General features: G+C 50.3%; 1 protein-coding gene across 1 annotated transcript; it reads right to left on the reverse strand.

Annotated features, from left to right (window-relative positions):
* Nucleotides 1–189: 189 nt before the first annotated feature.
* Nucleotides 190–11,763, reverse strand: LOC118003079 (dehydrogenase/reductase SDR family member 4). Its single transcript, XM_034993835.1, has 8 exons — nucleotides 11,569–11,763; nucleotides 10,329–10,506; nucleotides 5,344–5,445; nucleotides 3,274–3,344; nucleotides 3,121–3,172; nucleotides 2,683–2,817; nucleotides 2,210–2,265; nucleotides 190–711 (listed from the first exon to the last, which is right to left on the reverse strand). Exons 1-8 carry the CDS (start codon nucleotides 11,697–11,699, stop codon nucleotides 597–599), a joined length of 840 nt encoding a protein of 279 aa, XP_034849726.1. The 5' UTR covers nucleotides 11,700–11,763; the 3' UTR covers nucleotides 190–596.
* Nucleotides 11,764–12,049: the final 286 nt, after the last annotated feature.

Here is a 12,049-nt window from a genome sequence, read left to right on the forward strand (position 1 = left end):
GTAACACCCGGGAGTTCCCGTGCCACCTCCTCCCAGCTGGCAGTTCTGCAGACACATCCACCCCTGAGCAACAAGCTTAGGTCCTGGAGACAGGGAGGAGGATTAGGGGGATGCAGAGATGTAGTCGACAAAGAATCGCTGCTTGGCTACCACACCTATGTACCCCACAATGAAAAATGAACACACCAATTCAAAGCAACATGATCATCTGCATTTTATTTGCATCTCTCTTTGCAAGTTGTTGATTTTCTGCCCTGCTCTTTCACCCGAGTTCCTTCAGTCCCATCTCCCTCAAATTCCTCCATGTCCAGGGGGGAAAAATATTAGTTGGTTTTTGCCAAGGTAGACTCAGCTTTCTCAGCAGGCCTGCCCTTTGCTCTCAGGGCAAGTCTTTATCGGAGGCTCCAGCAACAGCGGAAATCATAAGACCATACCTTGACCACAGGGAAGGCTGGATCTTTTCACAAGACAGAACTGATTTGGGGGGTGGGGTGGGGTGTAAGGTGAACAGTATAATAGGCAGAGGTGGGAAAGGCTAGTCGATGAGTGCAGGAATTGGAGCCCAATCTCTGCCCCGGTGAGGTCTCTCCCGGTCCTCAGAGGCGGGATGGGGTCCCTCCACCCACTACCACTGTCTCCCCAGTGATGTAGCTGGCGTCTTCAGAGCACAGGAAAGACACGATGCCTGCACAGTCATCTGGCTTGCCTATCCTGGGGAAGAGGGGCAACACGGAAGGGAGTAAAAAATCAGTCAGACCCCCTGACCTGGCCCACAGGGAATGAATTTGCTTAATCAAAAAATATCAGGTGATTTATTAAGACCAGCGTACAAGCTTCCTGTCAATCAAACAGAGTTAGCATGAAGATAAGCTGTGATAATAAATACTACATCCTGCAAAACCCACCACACATTATATTCAAATAATACAGAGACATTCTGTTTTTTAGACAACTCAGGACAGCAAAATCCAAAGTCATACAGATAAACTGGTGAGCAGCGATTTTATTTGTTTCACACGTGTGTATACTGTTCAAGTGTCAGGAAGTCTGTGAGACAGTAAACGGTTTGTTTTAAATGGTTGCATTTGTATAGCTTCAACTCACAGACAACTTTTTCAGGAATCTATTTTTGTCCCTTAAAGTCAGGTTCATTTTGGGAGAATGTGCTAATTCTCGGTGTTTGTATCAGTGATTGCATAGTTAGGGAACGGTGTAACCTTAACTGCCATAGAATGCTCTAGAGGTGGGTAGAGTGGGCACCTCAAACCTAGAAGACCTGGAGTAGTGTGGTTCTCCATCCTAGCTGCACACTGTAATCATCTCCATCCTCTCCCCACTCCCCCCTACTCCCCCCTCTCCCTCCACCCCACCAAAAAAAGATGCCTAGGTCCTACACTGGACCAATTGAAAAAGAATCTTTGGGAGTAGAGCCTGAGCATCTGCAGTTTCACAAGTGCCCAGCTGATTCTAATGCACATTCAAGACCAAGAAGCATAGGTGGAGACATTCACCGGGGCTCCAGGATGACAATACCCTGACTTGTGAGTGAGCTGTAACTAGGTGTGCAGCTCATGCCTGACATCAAACAGCTTGGGGGTGCACCTGAGGGGGTCTGGAATGTCTGGACCAGTAAAGAGTAGGCATCGCTGGAATATGTCCTTGAGGGGACAAGACGGAGAAACCAAAAGCTGGAGAGAGGCAGGGAAGTTAGAGGAAAAGGAGCCAGACAAAGTGGCCTGAAAGGTCTGGCTAGCCCTGTGGGGAAGAGATGAGTGAGTTTTCTTAGCAAGGGGAGTTTTGGGACTTAGTGAAGCTCTTCATTCCTTTTATTTGGATTGTAGGATCATCAATCTGAGCTTCGGAAACATGGCATTTTATTCATGGTTTTGGTTTTGGTCTTGGTCCCCGGGTGCTAGGGATCCCCAGAGGTGGAGGCCACAGCCAGGTGGAGAGAGGAGTCAGGGCTTCTCCCAGGGCAGTGCTCTGCTGAAACCCGGAGCCTCTGTGTTTGGTTTTTGCAACGGAAGTGGACTGCTTGCACATGCCACTCTAGCGATGTAGTGTGCATGGACTCGTGAAGTGTGTGTTCGCGGGAGGACAGAGCATGCTCATGTTGTCTGTGGGACCAAAAGACAGTGAGCCATGGGCTGTGTGACGGACCAGACCTTTCGTCCTTGTCCTTCCTAACCTTCCCCTGTGACAGCCTTACCTTCTTATCTGCATGGTTTCTTTTATGCTCTCCTCTCTTGCCTTGTCCATCCACAACTGCAGGAAAAATGGACATCTCTTTATGTGGCAGAAGCGGAGACAGAGGGTCAGAGAGGGGAGAAAGTGCTGCCCTCATGTCAACTGAGAGGAAGGCTAGAGAGAAGCCCCTTCCACTTCCTAGTCTTCCTCGGTTCCCAGTCGCTCCCTACAGCCCTCTTCTGTTTCATTCTTTGCAGGTGCTAGTGAGGTTGTTGCTGGGTCTCCCCAGTTCTCATCCCCTTAAGGATATGGAACCGTGTGAGCAGAGTCTGAATTCCTGTCTCCACAGCACACCTCAAGAAAGGTGCTTGTGGGGTCTGATGTGGACAGGCGGCTGGTATGGGGGGGAATGTCGAAAAGCCCAGGGAGGGGGGCGGAAGATACTGGGCTTCGCCATCTAGGAAGATGCCCCTTTGGGGTCCCCGCGGTTCTCACCACTTGGCTGAAGCTAGTCTTAATGAGTCCCGGTGCCAGGCAGTTCACCCTAATGTTCCTTTGGTCCAGCTCTCTGGCCAGGTTCTTGGTGAGGCCCAGCAGGGCGGTTTTACTAACATTGTAGGGGCCCAGGCCCTGGAAAAAGGAGACAGTGGGTTAGTGTCTTTGCTTCCAGTTCATTCTTGGTTCTTATCGTAAGGCATAAAGGGCGGTCGAATAATAGGGCATCTCCTCTAAGGGAGGGTCCCAGCTAGAAAACTGTCTTGTGGGTGAACCACCCCTAGGTTAGGGTTTGTGGAGGCAAGGCATCTATTTTGTGGGAAGGGGCTTGGTGGTGTGATTCCAAAAGGGGACACACACTTCTTAGGGTGGCTGGGGACGAGTGGAAAAATGCAGGATGGGGGGTGGAATGGAAGTAGCAAAGAAGGGGGCTCTTACAGGAAACGGATGGTAGGCTCCTATGGAGGCCACAATCACCACTGAGCCGCCCCTGGAAAAAGAAGAGAGTGACCCTCTTCCCAGAGGGAACCCTGGCCCTCAGCCCACATGAGGTCCACCGCACCCAGGCTCTCTCTCACTGTCTGTCTGTACCCTCGTTTCTCCATCTCTGGCACCACTGCTTTTGTCATGAGGGCTGTGGCCTTCACGTTAATGTCCAGAATCTGAAACCGAGAGAGAAGGAGAAAGAGCATGAGGGACGGGCTGGAGAAGGCAGGGCGATGAGGACTCACAGCGGGGTTCCTGGGACATTTGTTGGGCCCTGGTGCAGATCTCAGAGATGGTTTACCTGGACCTGACAAGTGCAGAAGCCGAGGCCCAGGGAGAAGCCCCTTTCACCAGCTTTTGCAGCTAGAGAATGACATATTAGGCTCGGGTGAGAAAGAAAGGAACCTGGTCCCTCTTGTTTCCTAACCAGCTGATCATGATTTGGCCTATATTAGCAGGGCCGCTTTGGATTTGAGCTGGATTTTCTGTGTTTCTTCCAACTAGGGAGAACTTGGAATTGGGCTGGTCTACTGGACCCACCCCAGAATGGGCCATGTTGCTCTGGGAAAACGTGGCCTGACCTCGGGCACTGAGCTGGTTCCAACATTTCTCTGGCTTCTGAGCTTAAGGAGTCAGATGCTTTTGGCACTCCAGGATGGACTGTCTGGCTGGCCATTTATTGGAAAGTGGGATCATGAAGGGGCACTTTGGGGGGAGCTGGGACATAGTCTCCAGTCAAAACCCCACATCCGTCATTTAAAACAAATGCATGACCCTCTTTTACATTGTTCTAGGCACTGCGGGGATATTCCCCTTCCGTGCCCCCCCATGCTGACTTATTATTTTGAAATTTTTAATCTTACAGAAAAGTTGCAATAGAAGTACGATGAATATCCAGATATCGTTTACCTGGATTCACCAATTGTTCACATGTTGCCCCATGTGTCCTATGTATCTGTATAGTTTTTTTCCTGAATAGTCATCACAATGTTCTATCAGTAGAACTTTAGCATTTTTTCCAAAGTATAAGGACATTCTTACACACCTCCATCCATTATCACACCAAGAAATTTAACATCGGTAATAATGATTTTACCTAATAGGCTGTCCCTAACAAAATTTCCCCAATTGTCTCCCCACATGTCCTTATTTTAAAAAATCCAGAGTTTAATCAAGGATCAGCCATTGAATTTATATTTGATGTACTGTGACATTTTAAAAAATGCAAATTAAAAAGAAAAATCACTTGGTTTAAAACTGATTTTCATGTGGTCTTTATTCAGACTGCTCATGAAAGATGTTTCTCTACTTTAAAGAATATCAATCAGGAACTGACTCATTTAGGCACATTTGGCACTTTGGTCTTTATGTCTGTGAAACACTGATAAACAAACTATAATATTTTAGTATCCTTAAACTTCAGTGCTGAGAAGTTATTGATGACATCAGAGTGAAAAGCCAAACCAGGGGAGATCATAAAAAATTTAGCATTTCCAAATCATGTGGGAATATTAACCTTAGTAAACAAAGACAAATATTTTAATTAAGCCTTCATAATTAAAAGCTGTAGGTGTGTGAAATATATCATAAATGTAATTATGCATGCTCACATAAAACCCAACATTCCACACTTGAATTTAGACATCTGGATCTCAGATTTCCTTGACATTGCAGTTAAGAAGAAAAGAGCGCGGGTCTTTTCAAAGGTTGTAAGTTATAAAGCGGTAACTTAGGTCATTTTGCTTAACTAGCAGCTATTAAAGTTTTCCAGCTAATGCGAAATCGTTCTTTTTTGGCTGCTGAAAAGGGGATGGAGGTTGTGTAGCCTTAAGCGTATTAGCTATTAGCAGATGGCTGCCATGTCTCTGCTGGAAATACACCCGAAGAAGAGCCTGGATGTGTATGTTGGGGGGGAGAAAGCTGGAGAGTGAAGCAGAAGAAGGCTAGCCAGGAGGAAATGGAAGAGCCAAACTGGGGAGAAGCAGAAATGAAAGGGGGGCAAGGAAAGAGGAAGCCACCCCCCACCTGCCCTTTACCAGGTGCACTCCAGGTGTGTGCAGATCACAAGGATTCCTCACATTTCCATGGCACTTGACAAACGTTTTCTAAAAGCAGCCTGAGTTTGTTCTGGCTGTTTTCTGAGGCCTGTCCCCTTCTCCTTTAATTCCCTCTCACCTTGTCCCACACCTCCTCGGTGACATCCATTAGGTTTCCAAAGAAAGGGCTGACGGCAGCATTGGAGACCAGGATGTCAATGCCCCCGTGAAGGTTCACGGCCTAGAGAGAGGAGTAAGGTCTGAATTAGGACTGCAGGTCAGTAGGGGAGGTGCATTTATCAATGTGGATAAAGAATTCCTTCTTAGGAACAAAATGATGTCAAAATGACATCTCTTTTTCTTGAAACATCTCTCTCCCCAGCTACCCTAAGTTCTGCTGCTAAACATCTTGGGTCTAGTTTCTTTTGCAGGCTTTTCTTCCTGCCCGCACCCCCCAGGGCTGTTGCTGACCTTTTACTCTTTACACTTTCCCTTTTGGGGAGCTCCTCTATTCTCATGGCTTCAGGTCCCACCTCAAAATCCATTTCCAGACCCTTTCACTGAATAGTCATCACTGAGTTCCAGCCCCGTTTGTCCAAGTGCTTACTTTCCAGTTCTCCTTGACTGAGTTAGCATGATCTCAAACTCAATCTGTCCACATACCTGAATGGAGAAACTGTTTTATTTTATTTATTTATACTTATATTTTGGTAAAGATTTTATTTATTTATTTGAGGGAGAGTGAGAGTGCACATGAACCCAAGCATGAGTGGGGGGGGGAGGGGCAGAGGGCAAGGGAGAAGCAGACTCCCCGAGGAGCAGGGAGCCCATCACAAGGCTCGATTCCAGGACCCTGAGATCATGACCTGAGCGAAGGCAGACGCTTAACTGACTAAGCCACCCAGGCACCTCGAGAAACTATTTTAGACCAACAGAATGTCACCACTGGGAGGGGCCTTTAGATCACCCAGCCCAATGTCCTCACGGCACAGGGGACGAAACTAAGTTCCGTGGATTTCTCAGTAATGACATATGAGGGCTGGCTAAGGAACAGGAGGAAGCCTGCTCACTGGGTCTTTGGGAGAGGCAAAGTAATCTGCTCAGGGCACAAAGCTAGTTAGTTAGTGGTGGCAGATCTGAGACCGGTCTCCCTTCTACCGCAGAGCTAATCCTTCAGAGTCCTCTGAAAGTGAGTTGGGGTCACTGTGAAACTGGTTACCCAGGAGCCATGGTAGGGAAGACACCAGCCTGGGCTTAAAGCAGTTTCCCACTCAGTTATGATGTCATTTTCTCTCCCCTCCCCCTTTTGTGGCTTGGAGGCATGGAAGATTCAAGGCAGAAACCGAGATTTAAACTGGGGAAGCCAAGAAAGGCAACATCGCACCTTGCTAATAAATTGAAAGTAGACGGCGAAGGCATGTGCCAGCGTAATGAGTGGCCAAACGGAATCTGCCAACAGTACGTGACTCTGAAACCAGACTCTGCATTTGCCCAGAGCAGGCAATTCTGATGCTTTGGGCAAGCAGCACTAAACGGGCCCTCGATCAACTTTGTGCTTCATGATTTGGCGCACAGAGGGGTGTTATTAACAATGTGTGCCATCTGCTAGCTCCCGTTTTAACTAATTATTCTTGCTAACTAGGTGCTAAGCTCAGTTGCTTCCACACTGCTGAAGGAATGGCTTGGACTGTCAACATGTAAATTTAACAAAATTTAAAATCACATAAGCTTTTAAAACCGGTATCGATACTGTCTGGTGCTAAGTTTTGGTGTCTTGGCACAAAGCCCCAGTCACCTGCCTTGGCTCCGTGTAAGTCTCGCCTATGGACTTGTGATGAGCGAAGTGCACAATAAGCTAGAAACGGATGGGTGCGGGGCACCTGGGTGGCTCAGTCATTAAACATCTGCCTTCAGCTCAGGTCACAATCCCAGCATCCTGGGATCAAGACCCACATTGGGCTCCCTGCTCAGCAGGGAGCCTGCTTCTCCCTCTCCAGCTCCCCCTGCTTGTGTTCCCTCTCTCGCTGTCTCTCTCTGTCAAATAAATAAAGTCTTTGGAAAAAAAAAAAAAGAAAGGGATGGGTGCTGTGCTCTGCAGGTGTGTGGTTGGGGGGCAGGGAGCCTAGCAGCTCAGAGGGGGAAGTCTAGGTTTTGACTGAACAGAGAACCATAGAAGATTCATGAGAAAGGCACTATGACCACCCAGGTGTCTCCTAAGCCTGCCCTAAATTGTGTGCTCACTACACTAAAGAGGTTAGGAGTTGGGTGCTCTGTTTTCTGATAGGTATATTTTTTAGAAAAAGTATAGTCAAGTGGAGAAGCGGCTGATCTGGATTCTGCTCCCCTACGCCTTTGAGAAGCTTTGCAGAACAGATTAGGAAGCCAGTGGATAGTAACCATTCTTTTTATTTACTTATTTTTTGAGAGAGAGAGCAAGTGCATGTGCTTCGGCGGGGGGGGGGGGGGGGGGGGGAGCGCAAAGGGAGAGAGAGAATCTTAAGCAGACTCCCCACTCAGCTCAGGGCCCCACTTGGGGCTCATTCTCATGACCCTGAGGCCATGACCTAAGCGGAAATCAAGAGTCGGCCGCTTAACTGACTGAGCCAGCCAGGCGCCCCGGATAGTAACCCTTCTTAAGGAGCACCTTTCCCCATTGTAGGGTAACAGCTGACAACAGGCAGAGCCCATCGCTGATAGCTAATAAGTACCCTCTCCAGTCATTCTCCATCCTGACACTGGCCATACAGATTACTTGAGGGTTGTGTGTGTGTGTGTTTTAAGATTGTATTTATTTATTTGTCATAGGGAGAGAGAGAGTGCGCACAAGCAGGGGGAGCGGCAGGCAGAGGGAGAAGCAGACTCCCCACTGAGCAGGGACCCTGATGCGGGACTCGATCCCAGGACTCCAGGATCATGACCTGAGCCAAAGGCAGACACTTAACCGATTGAGCCACCCAGGTGTCCCTGTGTGTGTGTTTTTAAAGATTTTATTTATTTGAGAGAGAGAGCATGAGAGAGAGAGAAAGAGAGCACGCAAGTAGGGGGAGAGGCAGAGGGAGAAGCAGGCTCCCTGCTGAGCAAGGAGCCCGATGTGGGACTTGATCCTAAGACTCCAGGATCATGACCTGAGCCGAAGGCAGACGCTTAACGACTGAGCCACCCAGGCGCCCCTGAGAATTGTTTTTGACTCATCCCTCCTATTTCCCATTTCTTGACACTGGGTGAGGAAGAAAAAAATCTTGCTGGGTTCCCACTCAATGTCTCCTGGGTGTATCCATTCTGGTCCCACTGCCGTTGCTCTAGACCTGAATGACAGATACAACTTCCTTGCTAACATCCTTGGCTCAGAGTCTTTTCTACTCTAATATATCCTCTTACCGGTGCCAGATTATCTTTTTCAAATATATTCACTTTCATCTTGCTCAAAACCTCACGTGCCTTATTTCCTCCAAGAACATCTAAACTTCTTTGGGAGGCTACGGAGCCCCTGTCCCTTACTCTTCCCACCAGGCCATTTTCCAGCGGCAATCCCGAATCTGTGCTCTCTGCTGTGAATTCACAGTGCTCCGCTCTCCCCTTCGGTCCCTCCTTGGCTGGCTGCTCATTTTGCAGGGTCATGTGGAACCCTGTCCCTCCTCCATCTGCCCAGTCTCACTCCCTCCTGGAGGTCTACCTCAAGTCCCACCTCTGAGCCAGGGCTGTATCTCAGGGTAAGTGGACCTGGTAGGGGTGAGAGGTTGTTTCCCTGGCAGGATTTTGACATTAAGTTGCTAGGCATATTTCATATGGCTACTCAGCAATTGGCCCTGGATCCCAGATGGCTCTCTTCACCCTCAGGATCAAGGTCCCAATCTCAGGCTCTGTCCAGCAGCCTATGCCAGACAAGGTGACTTTCTTTCTTTAATATTTATTTATTTATTTTAGAGGAGGTGGGGAGGGGCAGAGGGAGAGGGAGAGAGAGAATCTTAAGCAGGTTCCACGCTCAGCGCAGAGCCCTCGATCTCGGGACCCCAAGATCATGACCTGAGCTGAAATCAGGAGTTGGGCACTTAACCGGCTGAGCCACCCAGGTGCCCCAAGGTGACTTTCTTGGACATACATTTGGCTTTCTCCAGTACACAGTTGGGCATCTGCCAAATGGTTCCCTAAAAATGGAATGACTTTTTTCTATCAAACCACCATTTACCATTGTTTAAGGGACCCCTCTTCTATGATTATGAAATTATTCCTGCCAGCCTTCCAGTCTGTTATACTTTCCATTTAGGGTAGAGTCTCCCTCCTACTCCAGGGAATAAAGTGTGTGTCCCGAGCCTGAGGGAAGAGCAGCCTCCTTTGCCAGATATTCACATTTTCTTGTGTCGCTGGAAGGCTGGTGCCAAGTACCAACTCTACACTGGCTTTGACACTTTCTTTGAGACTAACATCCAAGTGGGCATGAAAGGCCTGACCCAATGCTAATGGAGAAATGCCTGCCGGTCTGTAGTCAGCTTGGCAGGTCTGGATTGACTCACAGCTCTTTCTAACTGGCTGTGGGACCTCAGGATGTTGCTCCAGCTTTCAGAGCAGAATGTTCTGAATGTTCTGAAACTGGGAAAATAGTCCTTGCCTTGCTTGGATTGTTGTCAGGTTTAGAGATAACCAGTGAAGGCTCTGGACAAAGTGAACGACACACAGTAGGTGGCTGAAACATGGTGGGCTGCCTCCCGAAAGAGGTTCCCAGGGACTTGACTCTACAAGCTAAAGAACCGGGGATTGATTATTAGCCTGTGGGTGGAGACATCTATTTTGCAATTGTATTTACCTTTCTCATCTGCCCAATTAGATTGGAAACTACTGGAGAACCAGGGCCAGCTGTTGTCCTGGGTGACCCAAGGGATGATGCAGGGTTGAAGCATTAGAGTGGTTTTTGATTCTCTGACTGGGATGGGGTGATTCTCAGAGATATCATAGAAAGGCACACAATAAAAATGTGTTGGTGGATTGGTCTGCAGAACGTCCGGTTATGTTTTAGTTAACAGTGCTGGCTCGCATCACATCAGTGTTGTCTAGGAAAGCAGGGAAGGAGGCTCAGGCTGACTGCCTTCCGCCACCTCCTGGCTCTGTGCTCATGCCCTTGTTGCTCACCGTGGCCACCAGCCGCTTCCGGTCCTCGGCCTTCCCCACGTGGCACACGGTGCCCGCCACGCTCAGCCCCTCCCCCTGCAGCGCGGCCACTGCCCGGTCCACGTTCTGCTGCTTCCGGCTGCTGATGACCACGTGGGCCCCGTCCCGGGCCAGGCGCCGCGCGATGGCGAATCCGATCCTGCGGCAGAGAGAGAGGCCCGTCAATGCCAGTACGGGGGGAACGGTTTAGAGATGGGCTCCGGCGTCAGAATGCCCAGGCCTGAATTCCCGCTCTCCCTCGTTAGGACCTCCTGTCTGCTTTGTGTGTAAAAGAGCCATTACCATACAGATGGACGAGCTTAGCGTGTTTTTAGCACTCATTTACTTACTTTTCCTAGGGTTTTGGTCTTCAGGCTAGGTTCTCAGGAAATTCCCTTTCACAGGCATCCCCACAGTGACAGGCCCCACACGCTGTAGGGACTGAGGGGAGAGAAATGAGCCAGAGGGGTGGCAACAGCCCCTTGCATGATTGGAGGGTCTCACTTGAAAGAGCCCCTGTCCCCAGATACCTCCCTTACTGGTCTACATCTTCTCAAAATTGTTAAATTGTGTGGGTGCATGTGAAAGGGTGGGTCTCTAGTAAAAAATGTCATTTTTTTACATTATGCCCCTGGGAGTAAGGGTTCCACACTTGGCAGGTGTGAGTCATTAGCATTTCGCATACATTTGTACTTTAGATCTGTGTAGTGCAGGCATCTAGCAAAGTCCTGTGGGGATGAGAAACAGACAAGAGCGGTGGGTGAGAAACAGGTCGGGCAAGGGCAATATGTACTGAGCTAAACAAAAACCTGGACACGTGGGTTTTGTGTCCCGTCAGGTAAGGGGCGCCCAATGGGGTGTCTGGAACATTTCCACAGTCGATGGAGGCCGTGGGATAGGGTTTTTGAAATCTGGACTGTCTTGGATTTCTTGGTGTTTGGTCTTCCCAGACTAGCTGGGGCCGCTTGACTCGGGCAGCCCAGAGCCCTGGGAGACTGAAGTGGCGCAGTTGAGCCAGGGGCAGCAGTGACAGGAGACTGGCAGCAAGTGGGGCCAAGGCAAGCCGATTCCGAGGCGCTGCAGGCCGACCACGTGGTTCCTTTCTTCCGCAGTCAGACTGCCTGGCAGTGAGGTCTGAGGGCTCGGCCCGGAAGCAAAGGTCAAGGGGTTAGTACCTGTTTCCAGATAGCGGGGGCCTCAGAGACTCCGCCCCGGCACTCACCCGTCGGTGGAGGCAGTGACTAGAGCCACCTTATTGGCGAGCGGGTCCCGGCGCGCCATCCCGGAGCTGGCCATCCGCACAGAGCTCCACGCCCGGGCGCAGCTGGCAGGCAAGAACCCCGCCTTCCGCATGGCGCCGTCTCGCCGTAAACTCAAGGGCGGTAATAACCCGAGAAGGACGGGAACGTGGAACGGGCCTCCTCCCCGCCCCGCTCCGCCCCCCGCCCGGCTGCCAGATCTCCGCCCCGCTCCCCGCCAGCCGTGGCGCTGGACCACTAGCTAGTCCCGCCCGGCGCCGGCTCCTCGCAGCCCGAGCGGGCTGTGGCCGCGGGGCGCCCCCTGCCGGCGCACGGCCCGCCGCGCCCAGCTGTCCTCGGCTTGGCCCCGGCCGGCATGGGACGGGCGGTCCCCCAGGTTTCCTTTAGGGCCCGCTCCTTTGCGGGAACCCACAGACTTCCCCGCCGTCGGCAACGTCCCGCCGC

This window comes from Mirounga leonina, unplaced genomic scaffold (genome assembly GCF_011800145.1).
Source record: "Mirounga leonina isolate KUSES-001 unplaced genomic scaffold, KU_Mleo_1.0 Mir_91, whole genome shotgun sequence".
NCBI classification, from domain to species: domain Eukaryota; kingdom Metazoa; phylum Chordata; class Mammalia; order Carnivora; family Phocidae; genus Mirounga; species Mirounga leonina.

Bases quoted from the DNA above. Each gene is read 5' to 3' on its own strand.
- LOC118003079 (XM_034993835.1), bottom strand. From the start codon at position 11,699: ATGCGGAAGGCGGGGTTCTTGCCTGCCAGCTGCGCCCGGGCGTGGAGC. The intron at 5,446-10,328 runs GTGAGCAACAAG...TCCTCTCTCTAG, and splicing joins GGAAGCGGCTGGTGGCCACG to GCCGTGAACCTTCACGGGGG. The intron at 2,818-3,120 runs GTAAGAGCCCCC...TCCTTTTTCCAG, and splicing joins GAGCCTACCATCCGTTTCCT to GGCCTGGGCCCCTACAATGT.